The 25,616-nt window shown below is 41.5% G+C and overlaps 1 protein-coding gene across 1 annotated transcript in view; it reads left to right on the top strand.

The window, feature by feature from the left end:
• The window catches only part of SELENOI (selenoprotein I), a 36,308-nt gene extending 13,319 nt beyond the window's left edge, over positions 1–22,989 (top strand). The window contains exons 2-10 of the mRNA XM_040992943.1: positions 5,493–5,561; positions 5,982–6,090; positions 8,185–8,259; positions 10,639–10,901; positions 11,778–11,886; positions 14,700–14,748; positions 17,283–17,463; positions 19,130–19,312; positions 21,186–22,989. Of these exons, the coding sequence (XP_040848877.1) occupies positions 5,493–5,561; positions 5,982–6,090; positions 8,185–8,259; positions 10,639–10,901; positions 11,778–11,886; positions 14,700–14,748; positions 17,283–17,463; positions 19,130–19,312; positions 21,186–21,251 (1,104 nt within the window). The 3' untranslated portion in view covers positions 21,252–22,989. The remainder of the gene's footprint in view (positions 1–5,492; positions 5,562–5,981; positions 6,091–8,184; positions 8,260–10,638; positions 10,902–11,777; positions 11,887–14,699; positions 14,749–17,282; positions 17,464–19,129; positions 19,313–21,185) is intronic.
• Positions 22,990–25,616: the final 2,627 nt, after the last annotated feature.

Here is a 25,616-nt window from a genome sequence, read left to right on the forward strand (position 1 = left end):
GACTCTCACTTATGCCAGTGTGTGTTGCAGCCTTGCCCAGCCCTGTCTGCTCCCAGCCCCAGTTGTCGAGCTAACCCCAGGGACCTGTGGCCTAGCAGGGGAACTCTGCAAGTTCCCTTACCAGCCAGCTTCCAGATCTGTATCTCACTTGTGCTGTGGGCTGTGCCAGGTTGGGTGAGGTGCAACACATACTGGCAGGAGCTGAGACTGGGCCTTGGCGGACTGGGTTGAATTACCTGCTAACATGTCCAAGATCTGGGGCTCAGAATGGATCTGATAGGGGAACTGAGGGGAGTCTCCTGCTAGGTTGCCGCACCACTGATGAGTACAAGAGATGGGGCTGTGGGCAGACTGGGCTGGGCGAGGCTGCAGCACCCATCAGTATGCGTGTGAGCTGGGTGTGAGGGTAGGCCAGACTGGTCTAGGCCACAGTAATCCCTGGCGTTCACAAGAGCCGGAATCTGTATGGGCTAGGCTGGGCTAGGCCTTTCCCACGCCACAAGCAGTGAGTGGAAGGAAAGTGGAGCAGCCAAGATATGAACTGGCACCCTTATGGGATCCCAGTGCATGCAAGGCTCTTAGCCAGTAGGCCATGACGAGGAGGCATTATGAGGAGGCATTATTAGCATAGGCAGATGTGCTTGCTCTGTTTCCTTTGGGAGTGTAGCTGCTTTCTTGGAAAACAGAGTTAGGATTTGAAGAAATTGTGAGAGGAAATGGGTCAACTCTAATAAGAATGATAAACGTGTTCTTATTGTTATGTTAGTTCCTAGCCTCACATGAACAGAGAGCAGGATGATTTAGCAGTTTGTACTTAAAGTCCTGATGGGCTTGGATGACTGTAAAGTTGATTTTTTTTGCTCCAGGAAATTAGCATCTTGAGTAGCATATGTTGTTGAGAAAGAGGGGCTTATTGGCAAATTTTCATTCTCATGCAACACTTGGAGTGTTCCTTTGCCCTGGATCATGCCTCTGCCAGTTTAACAAGAATTAGGGTGTCTGGAACAGGGATTGTCAGACTAAAGTGCCAAGGCCACCTGCTTTTATAAATAAGTTTTGTTGGAACACAGCCTTGTCCTTTTGTTGACATGTTTTCTGGGACTGTTCTGTTGGAATGGCGGTGCTGCATTTTTGTTACAGAGACCATAGGGACTACAGAACTGAAAATTTTGGTCCTTTTTAGAAAAACTCTCCCGACTTCTGGTTTGGTGAACCAGACTTAGATGAGGGAGGTTGAAACTATGGTTTGAGGATTTATTTATTTATTTAAAAAATTATTTGTTTTTTGAGAGGCAGAGTTTTGAAAGTGAGAGCAAGTAGATACTGCCATCCGTTTATCAGATGGCTGGGGCTGGTGCTGAGGTCAGGAACCCAAAGGCAACAGTGTGGGTCTGCAGGGTCATGGGTGTCCAGTCACTTGAGCTGTTGCTGTTGCCTCCCACGGTCTGCACTAGCAGGAAGCTGGAGCCCAGGGTCTCTAATATGGGTTAAAGGTGTCTGATGGCCTGGCTGAAAGCCTGTGCTGGCTCTCTGGTTTTGCCTTAGGTTGGTTATCTCAAAATCAGGTTATGATGTTATGATCTTCAGTCATTTTTTTCAGGGTGCTAATTTGGCCTACTAGTGGTCAAGTCCAGCACGGCACACTGGGCTTTCTTGGTGGTTTACCTGGTGTTAGGTTTGCTGCTGCATGCCAAATATGGGCCCAATGGAAAACAAGCATTAATATCTTAAGTCTAGTTTAATTCACAACTTTAAGTTTACAATTTTTTTCCATGCATGTGGGAGATGTAAATCATTATTCCTTTATTGATTCACAAGACATTTTAGAGCGTCTTTGTTCATAGAGAGTGATATGTGACTTTGAGAAGTACTGAGGTGTAAACAGCCAGAGCAGAGGAACCGCAATTATTATGTGGCACCTGTTGTACTCTCATGTTAATCTTTCTTCTTATACTTGAGCTCATTGGCTGAAGCCCAGTTAGGTAAACTGACCTTCTTGTGTTTAGTTCTATATTCTTTTCTCACTTCTGTTGTTCTCCTAAAGTGGAGATTTAGAATTAGTACTCTAGAATTGAAAAAGGGCAGCTTTTCAAATCAAAATACCATTTATAAAAGAACCTCTTTCAAATCTAAGTTAAAGTTATGGGAAGCAGCTGAATGAGACTCATTGAGAAAACATTTGAATTAAGAACATTGTACTTTGTGTGCCGCATTAGCGACTCATGTGATATCGTAAATCATTTTTCTCTGACCTGAACTTGACTTTCAAGTTTGTACTTTGCAGTAGATGGTGGGCGGCTTTGCGGTGTGTCTGACTTACTGCGCATGCTTCTAGGTGCAGGGTTTTATGAAGTGGGGGAAGATGGACCCTCCTATCTTCTCAGTATCAACCTTTTGGGATTTGTGTTGATCCCAGATCCATAAGTCTGAGCCTGAAGTCTACAGTTTTGTTTACATAGGACTCCATCCTGCAGAAGTTCTGTTGTAGTGACAGTATGTGGGAAAGCTCCTCAAACTGTAGATGCCAAGCAAGCGAAAACTGAAAGCTTACTGAGAATTCAAAGTTTAGTAGCACAGCGATGCTAATTTTGGCAGACTCCTGCAGTGTCTGGGTGGATTGTCATGGCTTCTCGCTGTGGCCAGCAGAAGCAGAAGCGAACCAAAATCATGTTCTTCATCGTCATTTTCTTTCCATCTGTCTCAGTTTTTGTTTTGTTGTTGTTCTCATTATCCTCTTTTAGTCAGAATGAGTTGATCAAATGGAGGGACCTCAGACATGGAGCCATCTTACTGGTTAAGATTTTACTAACAGGTTTTGTTTTGGAGATTTATTTATTTTTATTTGAAAGGCAGATTTTTTTTAAGATTTATTTTTATTTGTATTGGAAAGGCAGATATACAGAGAGGAGAGACAGAGAAGAAGATCTTCCATCCGATGATTCACTCCCCAAGCGGCCGCAATGGCCGGTGCGAAAGGCAGATTTTTGAACGAAAGAAAGACAGAGAGAGGTATTCCAAACACTGGTTCAATTCTCAAATGGCCACAATGGCTAGCATTGAGCTGATCCAAAGCTGGGAGCCAGCAGCTTCTTCCTGGTCACCCATATGGGTGCAGGGCCCAAGGATTTGGTTATCCTCTGCTTTCCCAGGTTGGAAGCAAACAGCTGGATTCGAAGTAGAGCAGCTGGGATATGATCCAGCACCTACATGGAATGTTAGTGCTGTGAGTAGAGGATTAGCGTACTCTGCCACTCCCTCCCAACCACACTCTGGTTAAATCACAGTTTTAAAAAGGTTTATTTATTTATTTATTTATTTATTTATCTAAGTCAAATTTACAGAGAGGAGAGACAGAGAAAGATCTTCTGTCTCCTGGTTCTCTCCCCAAGTGACCGCAATGGCTGGAGCTGAGTGAATCCCAAGCCAGGAGCCAGGAGCTGCTTCTAGTTCTCCCACACAGGTGCAGGGTCCCAAGGCTTTGGGCCACCTTCGACTGTTTTCCCAGGCACAAGCAGGGAGCTGGAAGGGAAGTAGAGCCGCCGAGATATGAACCAGCACCAATATGGGATCCTGGCTCACACAAAGCGACGACTTTAGCCAACAGGTTACTGTGCTGGGCCTTTAAATTACGTTTTAGACTTGAAACATTGAAACTGTTTCTTGAGGTTTCTGAACATTTTATGAATTCATAAATGAATTTTGATAATTAATTACAATTTTAAAAAATCTTAGAGGGGCCTGGCATGGTTGCCTAGTGGTTAAAGTCCTCACCTTGCATACACCGGGATCCTATATGGGTGGGGAATCCTATCCTAGCTGTTCTGCTTCCCATCCAGCTCCCTGCCTGTGGCCTGGGAACGCAATCCAGAATGCCCCAAATCCTTGGGACTCTGCATTGTGTGGGAGAACCAGAAGAAGCTCCGGCTTCTGGCTTCGGATCGATTCAGCTCTGGCTGATGTGGCCACTTGGGGAGTAAACCAGCAGATGGAGGGTCTTTCTCTCCGTATATCTGCCTTTCGGTTAAAAAAAAAAAATCTGTACTAAGGTAGGTGTTTTGCGCAATGGTTGTGATGCTGGCATTGCACATAAAAACGCCTGGCTTGAATCCTGGCTTTATTTCTCGTTCTGGCCTCCTGGTATGATGCCTGGCCTAGGAGGCAGCAGTTGATGTCTCAAGTGATGGGACCCTATCCCTCATGTAGGACACAGATTGAAGTCTCGGCTTGTGGCTTGACCCTGGCTATTGAAGTACAAAGCATAACCATGTGCAGCTGTATTACAGCAAGCTAAGCCCCACTTGGGGTGCTGGCATCTCACATCGGTGTCAGTTTCAGTCTCAGTCCCAGGTGTTCCACTTTTGATCCAAATCCCGGCTATGTTTTGGGAAAGTGGCAGAGGCTGGCCCAAGTCTTTGGGTCCCTTCACCCTTGTGGGAAACCTGGAAGAAGCTTCTGGTTCCTGGCTTTGGATCATCCCAACTCCAGTCATTGGTGGCCATTTGGGAAGTGAAGCAGTAGATGGAAGATCTCTCTGTGTGTCTACTTTCTCTGTATCTTTGCCTTTTCAAATAAAAAAAAATTTTAAGCGCTTTACTGATTTAATATCATTAAAATGTTAGATGGACTTATTAGCCCAGATACCACTGTGAATTCATTGAGGATCTTTTACCGATTTTGTGTCTCTTTTGCCTTTTATCTGGAAGAGTGTTTTTTAAGCTCCAGGTGCTGCTGTATATATATGTTGTGAGTTTTACACATTTGTATATGTGCATCTATTAGAATTTCCTTTAGATTGTTACTAAATAGAACAATCATTGGAAAATAAGCTTCATTATCATACAGTCATAACCTGTTTATCTTCCTTTGCTTAGTTATGGGATCTGTTTTCCTGCTATGGGAAGAACTGTCAATGCCTCCATCCTTGCAACATGTTTTAATAGTTAATACTTAGCTTGCCCTGCAGAATAGGTGCTGTTTAAGCACTTATTATATGTTGTTAAGTTGCCTAATGCTTATGGCAATCACCTGATGTAAGGGCTCTGATGTTCAGTTTGTAGGTGAAGAAACTAGAGAGGTTAAAAAACTTGACCAGGGTCGTGTGTGACCAGTGTGTGAATATATTACTAATGAGAACCTACAAGCAATACAAATGCAAAGCCTGTAATACTGTAAATGGTAATCACAAGGGAGGAGTGAGGCAGTGGGTGTCCTAATCATGGGGACTTTGCGTGAGTATGTGTGTGGAACAACTGCTGTGTGATTGGAGTCAGCCTCTAGGGCCTTCTCTAAGACCCTCTGGCTCTCCCCCCGGCAGGTACATGGGGGGACTAGGGCCTGGACTGACAGTCTCTGCCCCATTGACTTTGCTGTCATATCACACAAACAGATGTGTTCCCTGGGTTGTTTCTGTGTTGTTATTGTCAATGAAGAAATAACGTTTTGTATGTTAGTATGCCAGGGTTCATTGCATATTTGATTTCATCTCTTTACAGTACAGCGCTGTGGATACCAACCCACTCTCTCTGTATATCATGCATCCGTTTTGGAACACTATAGTGAAGGTAAGATGTTCTGTATGTGTGTACCGATTGATTTACTAAGTTTTAAGTATTTTTAAATCTATTTTATGAGTGTTACAGATGCAGTCCATGCAGTTGGAAGCCACCCTTTCTTCCCTTAGTCACATACCTTTTGATTTATCTCTTTCCTGAGATTTGTCATTTCTGTAAAATACCTTTTAAAGTTTTCTGGAATAAATGATTTTAAAACCTTGTTTACATTGAAAATGAAGACAGCAGCTAGAAGAAAGAAATGTTTGTTTCTATCCACTAAAGATTATTGCTTACATTTTAATACATACAGTTCCTGCATATGGTCTTCCAAATTTTTTGTTTTCATTTTTTTGTTTCATTAAGACTTAAATTTGTGTGTATTTGTTCGAGATTCCTCTGATTGTTTTTTAAATTGTTTTGACAAAACAGGTATTTCCTACTTGGTTGGCTCCCAATCTGATAACCTTTTCTGGATTTCTGTTGGTTGTATTCAATTTTCTATTTATGGCCTACTTTGATCCCGACTTCTATGCTTCAGGTAAGAATATTCAGTACAAAATTGTGAGTGTCGGAAAAGTATGAGATGTGCTTAGCTGTTTTCTGGTTCTAGTAAGGTGATCGTATTTCTGCCAAGGTTTGGATCTGAAAGTGGTAGGTAAGGTATCAGACTGTATGTGGAAGGTGTTGTTTTTTTTTTTTTTTTTTTTTTTTTAAGTTTATTTGTCTTTGGAAAGGCAGATTTTGAGAGAGAAGGAAACAGAGAAAGATCTTTCATGTGCTAGTTTTCTCCTAAGATAACCACAAAGGCTGGAGCTGGGCCGGCTTGAAGCCAGGAGCTTCCTCCAGGTCTCCCATGCAAGTGCAGGGTCGCATGACTTTGGCAATCCTCTAATACTTTCCCAAGACACAAGCAGGGAACTAGATGGGAAGTGGAGCAGCTGGGACATAAGCTGGCACCCATATGGGATCCTGGTACATGTAAGGCGAGGACTTTAGCCACTGAGCCATCGCACTGAGTTCTGTACATGGGAAGTTGTATTTGCATGAGGCTGTGTGTATTTCTTTTAAGTCCTGTCAGTTATAGGAATATGTTTTCCTCTTGTAGCCTTGGAAGAAAAAAATTCTTTTTTTTCTGAATAGCATTCATTCCCTCTGCTCAGCCCTTCTACTTGTCTTTGATGTTCTTAGATTGTAAATAGTTATTGACAGAAGCGTGGATCTTTTCTGGGAAAGGAAGGAAGGATGTGCTTTTTGAACACGTGTCAGCCTGTTCCCACTCTCTGCTTGAGTATCTTTGACATCTATTCCCATTTAACACCGTCTGATACCCAGCTTCTGCTGCAGGTCCTAAGAGACAGTCTGGAGCGTATTTCTGCTGGGGACGATAATGGAAGACCGTTTATTTTTATTGCTCAGTCAGTTGATTAAAAATAACAGGGAGATGAGGTTTTTTTTTTTTTTTACCTTCTAAGATACAAATTCCTTTTCCAAGAGGAAAGCTTATAAATAATGGAGTCAGTTTATCTGTGAAGTGAGTTCAATAGACTTGTGCTCTGACTTGGAGACATTAACATCATTGACAACATTGTTTTCATGGAAAATCTGGGGTTTTAGACACTTAGAACTTGGATAGTATAGATATTGAGATTATATATATATACATATATATACTGAACGTTGACAGCTGAAGTTTTTAGCTTTAACTTCTGTACATGTATTAAAATGGTAATTCAAATCCTAAATGTCAATGTTACAGGAAAAGAAAATCATAAAATACTACATAAATAATAAATGAGATTGAATTTCATGAAGCATGGTTTGAGTATTATGTTTTTGTTGTTTTTTAATCCTAGTACATCCCAAGAATTATGTTTGTAACTGGAAGTATGTTTTCCTCAAGTAAGACTATTTATCTAATAAACTAAGTACTAAATACATGTACATGTTGAGAAGTGTGTTTCTCCAAATGATAGAATGTGAAGGACTAAATTGTCTAGTCTTGGGAAACACAAGTCAGGAGTGGTTAAATAAGGCATTCATGGTCACAGTGCTGGTTGTTTAGAACCCCTACTCCTTAATTCTCAGTTCTTTTATCGAAACAGGACAACTTGGAGTACAGATATTTCAGAGTGATTGTGATACCTAAAGTGTCCAATTGAGATACTGAATCTACATCCAAATTGAAAGAACTTTTGTTTAGCTAATTATGAGTATAGTGAAAAAATATAGGATAGAGGCTCCATGCGTGTTTGTAGTATAGTCATAAACAAGAATTAGATTGAATGCAGTCATTTTATATATAGGAATAATTTCCAAGTGAAGGTGAACACTTAGTTTTATCCTGAAAGCTCAGAATAGATGTCTACTGTCTAGGAGGGACTGGGCAGCTACTTTGACTTCGTCAGTTTACTGATGTACTTTAGTATTTACCTAGTTCTGCATTCAAAATATACTGTTAAGTACTTTACCCTCTCATTTACAAACAGAAACCTTTTTTTTTTTTAAAGTTTGTGCTTGTACATATTTGTACATGTTTATAGGATAGAGTGATGACGTAGAAATCTTTGAGAATGTGCTGTGGTCAGCTGTGTTGTCCTTAGAGTGTATTGAGCTGGGTGTGTTTGCTTTGCAGCACCAGGTCACGAACATGTACCTGACTGGGTCTGGATTGTAGTGGGCATCCTCAACTTCGTAGCCTACACTCTCGGTAAGCAATTGCTGAATGCTTGGTCTCGATCTGGGGGCTCAACAAAGAGAGTAACCAGCTGCAGTAGCATCTTTTATGGTTAGCTCTTAACTAGGGCTTGTGACTGTTGTGTTCAAACTGATAAAGTGTTTTTGGTTTTTCTCAGTAAAATATATTGTCATCCATTGTTAGGGATGTACAGAATAAGGTAGGTGTTGGATACACTCCTACTTAGAAGCCGGATCTGGCCTATTGCCTCTTTCTGTAGGAAAAGTTTTACTGGGATGCAGCTGTGCTTGCTCCTTTCCATATTTTCTGAGGCTGTTCCCCTGTAATAAGGGCATTATTATTGTGTAGTCATAGCACAGACCATGTGGCCCACACACCCTAAAAGATGTCTCTGGCCTTTAGCAAAAATGTTTGTCAACCTCTGGAATCAGTTGTCATTTTTGCCATAAGTTTGAGAGAAAGAGATACAGTAATGTGAGTGGAAGCACAACAGAAGCACAGTTAAGAAGTGATCAGTTGCCAGTAGGTACCATTGAATTGCGTTTCTTGGCATTGCCATGTGGTTCTCCTGCAGCACTTCAGTTTCAGTGTCTGAGGTTGTACTCTGCCTGGGCAGGGTGCCCCCATCCCACATCAGAGCTCCCATTTCCCGTTTCCTGCAAACGCAAGCCCTTGCAGGCTACAAGTAGTGGCCCAAGGGTTTAGGTGCCTGCTACGCACGGGGAAGACCTGGACCAAGTTCCAGGATCCTGGCTGCAGCCTGGCCCAACCCCCATTGTTGTGGGTATTTAGGGAGCTCACCAGTGGCTGGGAGCTCCCTTTCCCTCACCCTCTCTACATCTTTTCTGTTGTGGTTTGCTTCTTTATTTGACTTCCTTCCTTCTATTAATACTACTGCTCTCTTGGTTACCTTACTAAGAACTTTGGAGATAGTCTTCTTGTTCTTAGTTCTGCATCTCATCTTCTGCTGTATTCTGTAACTTTTACTCCCTAAAAGTCTTTCCTGAATCCGACACAGTAGCTGAGTTGCTAAAGTCCTTGCCTTTAACGTGCCAGGATCCCATATGGGTGCCGGTTCTAATCCCGGCCACCCAGCTTCCCATTCAGCTCCCTGCTTGTGGCCTGGGTTGGACCCTACACCCATGTGGGAGACCAAGAATAGGCCCCTGGCTCGTGGCTTCAGATTCATTCAGCTCTAGCTGTTGCAGTCACTTGGGGAGTGAATCATCGGACAGAAGATCTTCCTTTCTGTCTCTCCTCCTCTCTGTATATCTGACTTTCCAATAAAAATAAATACATCTTAAAAAAAGTCTTTTCTACCTCCAGCTTTTCATTTCCTCTGCACCTCATTTCAGTGTAGATCTGCTAAATAGTGTTCCTCTCCAACCTGTCATTTCAGATTGTCCCGAAGAATTCTCACTCTTGTTAATCTTCTATTTGGGACTCTCAAAGCTCCATAAAGCTTTGGTTCTGACTTCAGATTTCCTTTCCAGCCTTTTTACATTACTCCTCACTTACTAATCAAACTATGAAGCATTGTCTGAATATACATTGTGCTTTCCTGTTTGGTGTGATAGCACACCCCTCTTCCTGAAATCTTTATCTCTTTTATCTCTTACCTACTGAAATACAACTCGGCCCTTATGTCTCCACTCAGATTTCAGCTGGATTCTCTTAGCCTAAGGAGAGCCCTTCCCTCTCCTGTGCTCTTTGTGGTTTGTGAAATAATGTACTTCTTCATTATTGTGTTTAGTCCCTTTCTCAACTGTAAACATTGAGAGGGGAAGAAAAATCCTGATTTATTCTAAGATTCTCATAATCTTGGCAGCACCAAGAATTGTACATTGCACACTTTCAGCAAATTTGATTCTTCTGTTTGATGAGCACCTGCCATGTGCTTTTTCTGAAAGCATTTCTGGAGTGGTATATCTGTTAAATGATTATAACATCAGATGGGATGAAATAGGTGGTAGAACTCAAGTACTCTGGATCCTGCAACAAGTCGGGCTTGGTTAATTATAATGAAAAGCTGTTAATTGTTCTCTGGAAGCTTGAGAAAAGCATGACTTGTAGAATATCCCACTTGTTAGCTTTGAGAGGATTCAGAGTCCAACTGGAATATGGAATACTTCTTTCCCAACTCTAAATTTGGCAAAACACAAGACAAGACCTGATAAAACACATTTTGATTTTTTTTTACATTAACCTTTGACAAATAAATATGGAAATGTTCAGATTGTAGAAATTAAGTTGGGTTTTGATGGCACTGGCTGGCAATCTATATTTAACATTCCTGTGACACTGTGGCTTCCCCTCCCCTCACCCAGCTGATTAAGCAGCTTTTGTTCGCATTGGTACTGATGCTGACCTTTTCCTGTGTTTTTGTTGCAGATGGTGTGGATGGAAAGCAAGCCCGAAGAACCAACTCCAGCACACCCCTAGGGGAGCTTTTTGACCATGGCCTGGATAGTTGGTCATGTGTTTACTTTGTTGTAACTGTGTATTCCATCTTTGGACGAGGGTCAACTGGAGTCAGTGTTTTTGTTCTTTATCTACTTCTATGGGTGGTTTTATTTTCTTTCATCCTGTCCCACTGGGAAAAATACAACACAGGAATTCTTTTCCTGCCATGGGGATATGACATTAGCCAGGTGGTGAGTATTCCTCCTTTATTACCCTTGTACTTTTTTGGTTAGAACTGATGTGTGCTTGTCAACATTTAAATAAAAGTTATCTTCTTTTATTGTTACTTACCAATGGAAAATATATACATACAAAAATAGAGTGTGATAATTTAAACCCTCATGTACCCATTTTAGCTTCAGCAGTTAGCAGCATGTAGCCAGTTTAGTTTCATTTGTACCTTCCCTGGCATTATGTGAATAAATATTTGTTATATGTCTCTAAATGATAAGGGCATCTTATAATTACAGTGCCATTATTATGCCCCAAATTAGACAGCTTCATATTGTTAAGTTTTCATTTGAACTGTTGATTTTCAAATGAAAGCTATGCACAATAATTAAATTGTTGGCTTTTTGTCTTTGTTGCCAGCTTTTCAGTGAATGGAGAAAATTTCTTTCTCTGACCTTAACAGGCTTGCTAATAGCTCTCTGCCTTTGACTCCCAGCTTTTTGTGCCACTGATTTGCCCTTTGGCACTCAAGCCTCCAGTGAAGAACTCAGAAGCTGGAATGTATTTGTTGGAAGGGGTGGTGGGTTGGACCAGCTGGATCATCGGATGACCCAGCTAACTTAGGAGGTGCCTTTCACCAAATCTACGTAATAGCCAGTTGCTCATGTTATCTAAAGCTTAGTTATTTTATGGCATTGTAGGTTGAAAAAAAATATTTCTAAAGGTAGGAATTGTCACATACCAAATTTATGTGTACTTATCACATACCAAATTTAAGTGTACTTCTTGCTTTTGCTAAAACTGACTAGACAGAATGCTGCCTTAAGTGTCGCTGACTCCTTGATCTTTGTAGCTGTTAATGCCTCTGTATGCTTCTGTCTATGTTTTCCTTCCAGACAATTTCTTTTGTCTACATAGTGACTGCGGTTGTGGGAGTTGAGGCCTGGTATGAACCTTTCCTGTTTAATTTCTTATATAGAGACCTATTCACTGCAATGATTATTGGTAAGAAGCTCCATGTTGAAGCCTGTTTTAACCATCACTTTGTTTTTAAAAGCCAGTTTTTAACTATAACAAGCAACAAAATCTTCTCCTTCCCAGCAAGCCAAACAACCCTATCACCCTATAGGATTTCAGCCTAACTATTAGTAATGAGGTTTCTTTGTTTTGGTGTTTTTATCTGAACAAAGCTAGTTTTCATCAATGGGAAATACCAGAATAGGTCACCTAAGGTCTGTAAACTATTCCAATTAGTCTGGACTGTCTTGCGGGATTTGTGTTTAGGTGGACAGTTGGGTTTCATACTTACCTCGGGCTTGGGAATTATTAGTCTATGTGAAATAGAATAACTGAAATGGAGAAATTATTTATAACCACTCTAAAAATTAAGCTGTACCACTTAGGTAACCCGCTTTTTATCCAAATGAGTCAAGTTAAAGGATCTGTTAGTGATATTTTTCCCTGTTTGATTTAAGCCTAAATTAGGTGATATGTAGGACAACTGACTGACTGGAGGTGAGTGGTAGTGGTAAGGAAAGAGGTGAAGAGGAAGAGGACTCTTTTGGAGGTTTGGGGCAGTGGGAGCAAACACCAAAAGTTAGACTGAGGACATTTTTAGAAGTAAAAAGAGCATTAAGTATAGGTTATTTTTCTGTTTCCTTATCTGGAAAATAACTTTATCTTTCTTTTGGTGAGCCTTGGTTGTGGATTGGGACTAAGATTGAGTTTAGCAACTGTTGAGAAGGTGATGTGTTCAGGCATTGGTGCTTAGACAAGAGTGATTTGGGCCTCTTTCTATGGCTCTGGGTTGTACATATTTTGGAATATACTCCTATATTTTAAAAAAATTCTAAAAGATTTGGAAGGCAGATTTACAGAGAGAAGCTTTTTCACAGAGAGATTTACAGAGAGAAGGGTTCACTTCCCAAATGAATGCAACAGGCAGAGCTGAGCTGATCTGAAACCAAGAGCCAGGAGCTTCTGCTAGGTCTCCCACATGGGTACAGGATCCTAAGGCTTTGAGCCATCCTCTGTTGCTTTCCCAGGCCACAAGCTGGGAGCTCGGTAGGAAGTGGGACAGCTGGGACCTGTGCTCGTGAGATGCTGGCACCACAGGCAGAGGCTTAACTTGCAACAGCAACACCATGGCACCAGCCCTAAGGGATGTGGGTTTCTTAACTGGTGTGTTGACTGCTAGGCTGATGGCCTACCTTTCATTCCTTTTATAAGCTGCCTGTTCTTTCATTGTGTGGATTCAGCTTAGTTTTCTTTTACCAACTTTGGCAGACATATGGATCATTTACAGACTTCTGCTGTTACACAGATTGCTACAGTGAATGGTCTTACGTCTTTTCATGTTTTTGCTAGGATGTTGTAGAAGATGTCACTAGAAATAGAATTGCTAGTAGAGGACAACACAATGCAGTTTTGTTAAACATTCCTGTACTCCCCTCCATGTAGATTGAATGATTTTGCATTTTCACCAGCCATGAATGAACAAGTGCTTATTTGCTCGCAGTTCTGCCAGCATAGTATATTGTCAGATTTTTTGGATTTTTGTCAGCATGATAGATAGAAGATGATGCACTCTTTCCTTTTCCCTCCCTCCCTTCCTTAATTCTCTCTCTCTCTCTCTTTCTCTTTCTGTCTTTATTCTTATTTGAAATACAGGGTTATAGAAAGAGACAAAGAAACAGGGAGCTCTTCCATCCTTCCCCTGGTTCACTCTCCAAATGGCTGCAATGACTGAAGCTGGGCCAGTCTGAAGCCAGGAGCCATGTGGGTGCAGGGTCCAAGTACTTGAACCCTCTTCTGCTGTTTTCTTATGCTTGTAGCCAGGAGTGGATCTGAAATTGGGGAGCTAGTCTCTGACTGGTGCTTGTGTGGGATGTCAGTGTTTCAGGCAGTGGCTTTAGGTGCTGTGCTGTGACATCTGCTATAATTGTTTCAAGACTTTTAAAAATAAAATTGTTCTAGCTGGAAAATCTTTTGCTACTTTTTCTTAGCCTATTTTGGACACTTCAGGGCTACAGGTAATTCTGGGTGAATTCATTTAGTTTTGGCTCCACTCTTGTGCTCTTCAGCCTGTGTGAATTAAACTGCTAAAAATTCCCAAGGACACTCAAGACTCAGCTTGTTTTCCCTTCACCTAATTTTGGGAACGTTGTTTGGTAGGACCCAGAAGTGGTAGAATAATTCGTCTTTAGAAAAAGAAATTTTGGGGGGTTCCTGTTTGTATGTTTTTAGTCAAATGTCTTAGGAGCTGTTCGTAGAAATGCTAAGTATGGTTGTTCTTTAAAGTTACCAGAGTACATTGATTCTCAAGTCAAGTGCAGTCACCATCAGCCCAGAGCAGACATGCTAGGGTTAACATGTTGCATAACAGCATGGTGTCCAGAATGTCGCTGAAAGCATTGGTTTGGAGTTTACAAGAGTGAAGATCAGGAATTTAGAGCTCTATAGGTTACAAATCAGAGTTTTAAAGATGTCAGGGACATTAGAAATAACCCCTCATTGTAGAGCTGCAGTTAGCAGCACAGCACTTATGTACTCTTTGACTTGCCAAAGAGTACATAAGTGAAAATAGCAGAGTCGTCTGCAGGGAGCTTAAGCCTGAGCTGTAAGAGATTCTCTAAGGAGGGCGAGTGAGTATGGTGCAGTGTCCAGTTAAGAATATGTAGGAGGCAGAGCTGCCCATAGAAGGTACGACATGGGAGATGGCTGGCACTGACAGTATCCCGTCTTCCTTTCATGGATCATTTGTAACTTAGTCACTCTTGAATGATAACTCATAGTGACTTAAATATTCTTCCCTTTAGGTTGTGCATTGTGTGTGACTCTTCCAATGAGTTTGTTAAACTTTTTCAGGTAAGTGTGCGGTTTTTTTTTTTTTTTAATTAAGCAAGGACTTTGAAAATCATTCACAATTGTTGCTTAGGTAGATTTAAGGGTTTTTCTTTTGGAGTCTGAATGTTTTGGAAAGGTCATAAATTCTGTATGTTGATTCTTGGGTAAGGTGTGGATAACCTGTGGTAACTGTGGTGACTAATGTGGTCAAGTCAACCAAAGCTACTAATCAAACAGAGCTGCTAGTCATTTTGTTATGGTTTTGGGTTCACCAGTCTCCTAATCTGTCAGTTTTTGTGAGTAAATTTATCAGGAGAGTATATGCCTGTTGATAATCTTTGTTTTGTTTTATAAATGTATTATACGTCAGTTTGTTTGGCAATATATTATTTCTAAATGTCTGTGGGTTAGGGCATAGAAGAATTCTTTTGCTGTAGCACTTGCTTCTTTAAAAATTCCTGCCTGTGTGGTGGGAGGAGCTGCCCAGGTGGAATTTGTGTGTCTGCACCGTGGCTCAGCACAGTTTACTCACCGTGTCTTGACTCCATTTTCTCCTCTCATCAGCAATTTTGCTCCCACTGTGTTCTCTGGTCAGAGCACTCTTGTACCTGCCACTTCATCCTTCAGTTGTGAAATATTCATATTAAGCCACGCTCTGTGAAATTTCCCTATTTGCAGGTGGCAGTCATTTATTGAAGCCATAAAAGGTTTTATGGATTCACAGAAACTGAAAGTGATAGTGATTCCTTGAGTCATTTCCTCCTCATAATAATGGGTTTTGATTGGGTAACATATTGCCCGAGGTCATGTAAACACTGGCAGAACCAAGACTAGAATTGATAAAGGGAATATATTGGGTTACCTCTCATGAGCCTGGGGAGCTGTTCTCTTTTTAGGTTCTGTATTTGTTCAAGTCTCACAAGGACATCCTCTTCTAGTCTTTTCTGTTTGTTTTGTTCACCCTCTGATAAAACAAAAACCAAGTTTTATTTATTTTTACATTCTAAAAAATTAATTTTTATGTGCTTACTTTTTAATTGTTAGAATACAAACAGAGAGGATGGCTCCTTTCTGCTGACTCTTTTCCTTAATGATTACACATGGCTGGGACCTGCTGAGAGATGGGAACTCAATCCAGGTCTCCTGTATGGCTGGCAGGGACCCAACTACTTGGGTTGTTGTTTACAGCTTTCAAGGATCTGCATTAGTGGGAAGCTGAAATCAGAAGTGAAGCCAAGACTTCACCCACTGGTATTCCAAAATGGGACATGGCCATCTTCACTGCTAAGCCAGACATTGACCCCCTAGCTTTACAGTCTTCTCACGAACAACAAGGCAAATGGGGCCAGGAGTGAAAAGACTTTGATTTTTTTTAAAAAAATGACAGATTTATTTATTGAAAAGTCAGAGTTATATAGAGAGATCTTCCATCCAGTGGTTCACTTTTCAGATGACCACAATGGCTAGGACTAGGCCAGCTTGAAGCTAGGAACCAGGAGTTTCCTCTGAGTGTCCCACGTGTGAAACAGCAGCTCATACACTTGGGCCGGCCTCTATCTCTTTTCCCAAACCATTAGCAGCATTAGCAAGGAGCTGGATCTGAAGTAGAGCAGCTGGAACTGTGGCTGGTGCCCAGGGGGTGATGGCAATACAGGTGATGGCTTAATCCACTTCCCAATATTGGTTCCAAAACTTTTTGTTTTAAAAGATTTATTTTGTTTTATTTATTGGAAAGTCAGCTATACTGAGAGGAGGAAAGACAGAGAGAAGAACTTCTATCTGCTGATTCACTCCCCAAGTGGCCACAATGGCCAGGGCTGAGCCTATCCAAAGCTAGGAGCCAGGAGCTTCTTCTGGGTCTCCCACGTTAGTGCAGGTTCCCAAGGCTTTGGACTGTCCTCAGCTGCTTTCCCAGGCTACAAACAGGGAGCTGAATGGGAAGCTGGGCCACTAGAACAGGAACCAGCACTCACATGGGATGCCAGTGCGTGCAAGGTGAGAACCTTAGCCACTAGGCTACTGTGCCAGGCCCTAACTCTTTGTTTTTATTTCTGGTCCTGCCTCTGATTAGCAAGATGTGTGTAAATGTAATTATTTAATTTCTTTTTTTTAAATTTAAAACACACTCTCATTTGCTGGTCAGTAGAGAGGAGAGCCCTTCCATTCATTTGTTTACTCTAAGCCTAGCCAGAAACTGGAATTGAGCACAGCTCTGCCGTGTGGGTGTTAAGAACTCAATTACTCGAACCATCATTGCAGGCATTAGCAGGAAGCTGGATTAGGGAGCCAGAGCTGGATACCAAACCCAAGTACTCCGATATGGGATGTGAGTGTCTTAACCCTTAGGTTACATGCCTACCCCAAGTTACAGAAATTTAAATTTTCTTATGGTCATTTATTCTTTCTGTAAAGCGAGGCTAATGATGTTGGTTCTGTCTGTGCCATGTTGTAAATATAAAGTGGGGACACATAGGACAACACTTTGGAAATCTATGAAGTACTGTGAAATATGTTTTTATGTAATGACCTCTATGCTACTTGATTTGTTTTTGCAGAAGCTATAAAAATAACACCTTGAAACACAATTCCGTCTATGAAGCTATGATTCCCTTCTTTTCTCCATGTTTGCTGTTCATTTTGTCTACAGTATGGATCCTCTGGTCACCTTCGGACATTTTAGAGCTGCATCCTAGAATTTTCTACTTTATGGTTGGAACAGCCTTTGCTAATATCACAGTAAGATTTTTTTTTAAAAAAAAACCTTTATGTATATTTAGTTGGAAGGTGGTAGTGGGGACAGATGTATTAAGAGACCTTCATATGCTGGTTCACTCTCCAAATTCCCACAACAGCCGAAGGTGGGCCACAATGAGGGTGGGAACCAGGCAGTGTTTCTCCAGCATGGGTGGCAGGGACCCTAGCAGTGCTGGCATCACCTGCTGCCTCCCAGGGTGCATATTAGCAGGAGCTGGGTTGGCAGCAGATGCGGGGCTTGGGCTCAGGCACTGTGATAGAGGTCCCAAGTGGAGACATAACCAGCCGCTCAGTGTCTGCCACATTTTTTTAAAATCATAAAATATGTAGTATATGATGGGATTTGATAATTTAAGAGATTTTTAAAAAAGATTTATTTTTGAGAGAAGGACAGGCATTTTCTATCTGCTGCTTTACTGCCTAAGTGCCCACAGTGGCTGGAGCTGAGCTGCTCTGAAGCCAGAAGTCAGGATCTTCTTTCAGGTCTCCCATGTAGGTGCAGGGTCCCAAGGCCTGGTCTGCCCTTAACTGCTTTCTCAGGCCACAAGAAGGGAGCTGGATGAGAAGCGGGGCTACTGGGATTAGAACAAGCAATTCATACGGGGTTCCGGTGTGTTCAAGGTGAGGACTTCAGCTGCTAAGCCATTGCGCTGGGCCCAACAAACTCAGCTTTTAAAACTCAGCTACTTTTAAAATTGAGAACATTGGGTAAAAAAAAAAAAAAAACTATATAAAGGGTATTACTGAAAGAATCAAGCAGTTGGAGGAAGATACTGGAAATAGATTTTGAGGTGTTATTTATTTGAGTTGTTGGGGAGGTCTCTGGCTGGGCTAGATCCTGGTTCCTGTCTCCAGGAGGAAGTCTTCAAAGAGGAGACAAGGATAAAAGGATAGCAGGAAAGCAAGATTTATTTAAGGGAAAGTACACACCTAGAAGGGAGTGTGGGCAACTTCCAAGGAGAATGATGCAACAAAGTTTGGGGTTGTCCTTGTGAGACTGGTATCTGAGGGAGGGCCTGATGGTACGTTCAAAGAAGGCAGAGTTGGGTGGGACTTGAGTATTGTCCATTTCCCTGCCCCCTTTTTATGACTCTTATAAGGGTAATGGTGTCAGATACATGATGGAAAGGGGAGTGTCACTCATGATTTCATTAGTATAGGCACCCAGCCTGCATCCATGTTGGATATTTCTAGCTGGTACCTCCCTGGTAGCTGCATGCACAGGGTGGGGTGAGATGTGGGTGGTGTGGAAGTCCTCAGTCCGTCCCTGCTGGCGGCCTTGCTGCCTGCACCAACATGACTAAATTTCAGATGGAACTTCCTCATCATTCCTGCAGAGAAATTTACTTGTGTGTAGCTGCGGGAAGCCGTTTTGGAAAATGTTATTCCTGTTTATCATTAAGAATGCCTTATTTAACAGCTTCAGTGGATTGTCTTCCGGCCTCTTCTGAGATACACTCAGGGTTCATGAGTTTGGGTGTGGGGTGGAGGCGCAGTCACCCCCACGGTTGCACTTGAGAGCTTCTAAACTTCGATGATATGAAAGTGTTGGCTCAAGTGCTTGACTGCCTTTCAAATGTTGGAGTAATTAATTTTGGAAGTGCACTGCTAATTAAGCATTTCTTTCCTTCTTTTAACTAACTTCAAGTGTCAGCTGATTGTTTGTCAAATGAGCAGTACCCGTTGCCCAACTTTGAACTGGTTGCTGATGCCGCTCTTCTTGGTGGTCATGGCAGTAAACTTAGGAGTAGCCTCTCACATCGAGAGCATTCTCCTGTATACATTAACGACTGCCTTCACTCTGGCCCACATCCATTATGGAGTACGAGTGGTGAGTACTTTGGGGGAAATTGGTGCCATTTGGTTCTTAAAAAAAGTGGAAGGGAGACATTAGAAAATTTCAAAAGAGCTGTCCACTGTGGTTCCTGGAAGGGGTTGGATACTGTCCAGGAGGTAATTTCTGTAATTGGATAGTGTAATAGCTAAAAATTATTTTGAATCATGATGCTTAGTATGAGAAATTCTTGTTTTAAGTGAATTTATTTGTAAGCTCTTTTGGTGAAAAACATTAGACACTGTTATGCTAAAGTTGCATGAGTGTGGGAAGCAGTTAATCTCATTTGTGGTTATCTCTTTGCTTCAGTTGCTGAAGCTTTGAATCTTTTTTTTTGTTGTTGTTGTTCATTAACATAGTTTGGAAAGAAACAAAAGATGTTTTGTATCCTTTGCATTCCTTGTTAATTCCATGAGCAGTGTAATATGGGAAACGGATTTCAGACTATAGGAAGGCCGTCACTTTCACTGAGGTTTTATAACATCTGTATTATTCTTGAGCCCACCACACCTCATCAGCAAACATCACAAGTAAAGGGAAATATAGAATATGGATTTGGGAAGTATTTTGCAGCCCTCAATATTCTGGTGAATCCTTGTAAATCTACTGTTTCATCAGGATTAGAAATGATTACCAGGAAATGTTTTGATAAGATCAGATTGAATCTAAGTGTAGTTGAAATCATTTACTCTGTTAGATATCTTAAGTCATTTGTTTCATCTAGATGGACCTGGAATGACTAGATTTTGGAATTGGACAGGTCCAGGTTCAAGTCCTAATTCCTAGTATGGTTCCAGTTCTCCTGTTCAGCTATTTAACTCTCTTTAGAAATCTTAATTTAGAAAAAAACTTTGTTGGGGTGCAAGACAGGCAGGCCTTGTCAGCAAATCATTATCTTGCAAGGAATTCTGTGTGCTTTAAAGATTTATTTTTATTGAGAAATCAGATATACAGAGTGAAGGAGATACAGAGAGAAAGATGTTTCTTCCACTGGTTCACTCCTATGTGGCTGCGATGGCAGGCACTTAAGCCGATCTGAAGCTAGGAGCCTGGGTCTCCCACATGGATGCAGGGTCCCAAGGCCTTGAGCCATCCGTTACTGCTTTCCTAGGCCACAAGCAGGGAATGGAAGGGAAGTGGAACAGTAGGGTCACAAACTGGTGCCCGTATGGGATCCCAGCACACACAAGGCAATGATTTAGCTACTAGGCTACCACACTGGGCCCTCTGTATGTTTCCTTTTTTTTTTTTTAATTATTCGCTTACTTGAAAGGCAGAGTGACAGAGTTTGATGGGTGAAAGAGAGATCATCAGTCTGCTGGTTCACTCCCCAAATGGCTACAACTGAAGCTAGGCCAGGCTGAAGCGAGGCACTCAGTATCCATCTAGACTGACCACCTGAGTGGCAGGAGCCCCAGCACTTGAGCCATCCTCTGCTGCTTCCCAGGATGCATTAGGAGAAAGCTGAATTGGCAGCTCAGTTGCTGAGACTTGAACTGGCAGGTTAATATGGGATGTAGGCATCCCAAGTGGCAGCTGAACATGCCTTATTATGATGTCCACCTGCTCTGTGCACTTTGAAATGAATAATAGCGGTGTTTGGCTTAGTAGATCAACCGTCTGTCGGGGTGCCTCTGTTTGAGCTCTGGCTCCCCTGCCAATTCCACCTTCCTGTTAATGCAGACCCTGCGAGGCAGCTGGCATGGCTCAAGTAATTGGGTTGCTAGTACCCCTGTGAAAGACCTGGCTCAATCCTGGCTGGTAAGGGCATCTTTGTTCTCTCTCTCTACCTCTTAAATAACAAATAAATAAATGCAAGCATTTTTAAAAGGAATATATTGTCACTGTCTCCTGTTCTGCTTTTCCACAGGTGAAGCAGCTGAGCAGTCATTTTCAGATTTACCCTTTCTCCTTGAGGAAACCAAACTCAGATTGACTAGGAATGGAAGCAAAGAACATTGTTGTGTAACCTACAGGAGGAAGTACTGTAAATAGATGCTTGTAAATATTTCATCCATCACCATTGAACTAAACCGACGTGCTTGATAGGCGGGGGATCTCAGTGTGTTTGGTATCTGGACCGCAGGAATGAAACATGATCTGAACTTGTAGAATTGTGGACTGACGACCAGCTTATTTTATTTTATTTTATTTTATAAAACCTTGTGCTATTTTGGTTAAATGTAATGAATGTTAGGCCAGCAGAATGTTCCTACTGATTTTAGCGTCATGAGTCCATAATGTTTTGGTTCCTAGAAAGTTAAAGATGCTTGGTTTTAGTTTGTAAAAGCCCCAGCTTGGTTTATGAACACTAGTAACGTTGAGGAAACTATGATGAGTTTTCAGATTTAGTACTTGGTAACAGGCCTTTGATTAATAGCCCAAGTCTGCTACTGCAGGGCACAGAAATGAAAGGAATTACTGTCAGCAAGAGATGCCAATGAGTACGGAGCAGCGCACAGTTGCCAAATGCTGGTTTCTCTTTCCCATGGAAATGCATTTTTTTTTCCTCACTTGCTAAGGAGATTATCAAGTATTCTTGCTTTCTTTGTTTATGGAATAAATCTTGATGAATGGTTTCATTTTTGGGGGGGGACTTGATGGAGAATGAATTATAGTAATAGCTCATCTTGGGCATAAATCATTGTTTACACGTGACATTTTTATCCCCCTCAGCTGTAGACTGATGAGATTTGGTGCCTGTGAGCTAGAACTGTAAAAAAGCACGTGGCCGTCCAGGTCTGAGGAGTATTACCTGTGAGGCATGCAAATAAAGTACACTGTAAGAGCAACTTCAGTTGGAGATGGGAGTCTCGTGAACCTCACTAGGACCAAAATGAAATTTTCAATTCAGTTGATTCTCTGTCCTTGCTTCCTCTTTCCTTCTCTCTCTGTTTTGCAGACAGGGCACTGTGGTGTTCTTTTGTGTGTGTTTGTTTGTTTTGTTGATGTTGTTCTGTTTTTGTTTCTTAGAAGATAAAACAGTTTATTTTCCACAACTTTCCCACTTGGCCATTTGCAGAAGGCCTGTGATGTTAAATGCCTTATTGAGTGCCTCTCCCTTCCCGGGACTCGCCAGCGGTGCTTGAGGTCTACTGACAACGTTAACATCCCTTTAACTTACATGTGGTTTTATAACTCACTTCTCTTTTTCTATTTCTTCAATTGCCTTTTGACAATGTCTTTTAGTTTGGTGGTGGTGAAATTTACTTGCTGTTCTTTTATTTTCTATTGAATCAAGTTTGTGCTTGAATGAAAAGTGTATCTTAAACCCATTTGTTTTTGTGGACAGGTTGCACTTGGATAAAATAGGCACCACTGTGTTGATATGTAATTAGATTTATAACCATTATTTATCTATGGATGTCATCATTTGAAAATTTAATTATAGCATATTTGTGATTCTAGTCTGCTGCTTTGTAAAAAAAAAATTAACTGATATTTCATTTAAAAATTTTTAAATGTCTAATCATTGTTATCCAGGTTATTAAAAATGAGCCAGGGAGCTAGTTCATAGTTCCATACTCATTTAAAAAAAATTGTAAAGGCTGAGCTATATTTGTTGATCTTCTTTGAGATGATAATGAACACTGAAATAGATGAGAAATCAATGGAGAAAATGTGGATAGTGATTTCATGTTTTTTTCTTTTTTTAATAAATTGCTACATGTAGAGGAAGGGAACTGCTATTTTTTATAATACCTCATCTGTGTCATCTATAAAATTGATCTGGATAATGTATTAAGTTTTGGTGAGATAAATAAGATCTCCAAACTATAACCCTTTATTGTTTTGTTGACCCTGAGTACAGAGATAAAAAGAGAATTGAAAAATGTTTGTAAGATGACATACTTGGACTACAGGGCCTTCTCCACTTTGTAGTGTAGTGAAAAAAATACCCTTTGCTTCTGGCATTAGGGTCCTGTAATTTTGGGTATCTTCTGTTTCAACTGTATTTATGTCCTTTTTGTTGTATTTACCTGTTTCTGAAAATTGCTTTGTGCCTGTATTTTGTGATATTTCCCGATGGCAGTAAAGGATGATGCCATGGTCAGTTCATTGATGTTCTTGGTGGAACGGTGTGGACAGGGGGACGTGAGGCTGAGCAGGTGGGTCTGCGGTGTACTCTCAAGCCTCTTGTTTTGCTCTGTCTGGAAAGTGCATCTGGAAGCCCTTGATGTAGTCATACTGCAGCTAACCTGGGGGTTTGTGATCAGTCGCTCTGTGCAGTTCTGTCCTGCCAATGTACTGTTCCAAAGCATGAAAGGTAACTCAAGGCTTAGGTGCACTTTCCTGGGCAGGTTCACAGCCTGGCCCCTCTACTCCCCGCATGCACTGAACTTTCTTCTGGTGGTGAGGGACACACACACATATTTCTCTGTACTTTCAAAATAGAGTGCCTTAGCCAGGCCATAGGTTTGCTTTGTGCTGCTGCTGACCATGACTACATGAATCAGTAAGACAGTTCAAGTTTGGGTGTGAAAAACATCCTTTTAGGCTTGTCAGAATTAATTCCCTTGTATTTGAGGGGCTAGAGAGTTTGGCATGGAAAAACAACACTTGGATAGAGTATGCTAAGGCTGTCTTTTGTAACCCTTTAATCATATTCATAAGCTTAGTGCAATTTCAAATGTTCTTTTTCCATAAATAGGTAGTAAAGCTTATGGGTTTTAATCTCAAGTGTAATAGAGTTACTAACACCCAAATTTAAAAATATATATTTTTCCATTTCAGTACAATTAAGATACTTTTAAAAGATGTATTTATTTTATTGGAAAGTTTTATTTTACAGAGAGAAGGAGAGAGAGGAAGATCTCCTCTCTGCTGGTTCATTCCCCAAATGACCGCAACAGCCAGAGTTAAGACGCTCTGAAGCCAAGAACCAGGAGATTCTTCTGGGTCTCCCACATGGATGTAGGGTCCCAAGGCTTTGGCTTATCCTCAACTGCATTTCCAGGCCAGAAGCAGGGAGCCAGTTGGTAAGTGGAACAGCTGAGACAAGAACCAGCACTCGTATGGGATCCTGGCACATGCAAGGCGAAGACTTTAGCCACTAGACTACTGCACTGGGATCAATTAAGATACTTTTAATTCTAGTTTTAAAATGGTCAGTCATTGGCTGTGGCCTATGATTAATACTTGTGTGTCATGCATTTTAGTAAGAGGAACAGAGGAGAGCAGTATATGTCTAGAGCTACCCACATTCTGAGGACATACCGGAAGTGCTGATTGTGACCAGATCCTGGGCACTGGTGGGATAAAGAGAGGAAGAAGTGGGTATAGTGTTCACTTCCAAGGAAGAAGAGACCACCTTAGTCATGCCCTGTCGATTCGAAAGTTTTCTAAGTGTTCCTTTTTTTTTTTAAGATTTATTTTATTTTTGTTGAAAAGTCATATACAGGGAGGAGGAGAGACAGAGAGGAAGATGTTCCATCCCTTGATTCACTCCCTAAGTGGCTACAACGGCTGGAGCTGAGCCGATCCAAAGCCAGGAGCCCAGAGCCTCTTCTGGGTCTCCCATATAGGTGCAGGGTCCCCAGGCTTTGGGCTATCCTCAACTGCTTTCCCAGGCCACAAGCAGGGAGCTGGATGGGAAGTGGGGCTGCTGGGACTAGAACCAGTGCCCATTTGGGATCCTGGTGCTTTCAAGGTGAGGACTTTAGCTGCTAGGCTACTGAGCCTGCTCTAAGTGTTCAGTTTTCATTCCCACTCAAAAAGCATTTTATTCTCACTCAAAAAGCATTTGGAATGTACCTTGTATCCCTGGGCAGTCTTTGATTCTGTGATCTGTGGATAACAAATAATCCAAAACAATATATCATCTACTTTTCTTTTTTGTATTTGAGCTAGAAGCCTGTTTGTCATTCTTGCTCTTAGCTAGCCAGGGCGTGGGGCACAGACAGCCCACATGAGCCCTGCTTTGTTAATTCTTGTTCTTGCTTGTCCAACACTTGCTGGTCACCTTGGATCTCAGGACTAGTCAAGGACTAGGAACGTGCCAGAGGAAACAGGGTAAACATGAGGGCTGGAGATTTGCAACAAGCCAAAAGCTGATACAGAAATCTTTGGTTGTATTGCTGCCTTTGTTTGGAGTGGCCTTATCTTGACCTTAATTCTGGGCTTGATTAAGCTCTCTAGTGAAGATTGTGAAGTCAGACCAGACTTTTCTTTATTCCATGAAGTGTCTGTAAGGCAGCATGCTCTTTATTGAGTACTCTGTGGATGAATAATTTTAACAAGTATACTACATTTGAAACACTTTGACATACATCTTGAAAATGGCAGCTTTGATAGTAAGATG

Source organism: Ochotona curzoniae, unplaced genomic scaffold (assembly GCF_017591425.1).
Source record: "Ochotona curzoniae isolate NIBS_2020 unplaced genomic scaffold, NIBS_Ocur_1.0 contig_883, whole genome shotgun sequence".
Lineage (NCBI taxonomy): Eukaryota > Metazoa > Chordata > Mammalia > Lagomorpha > Ochotonidae > Ochotona > Ochotona curzoniae.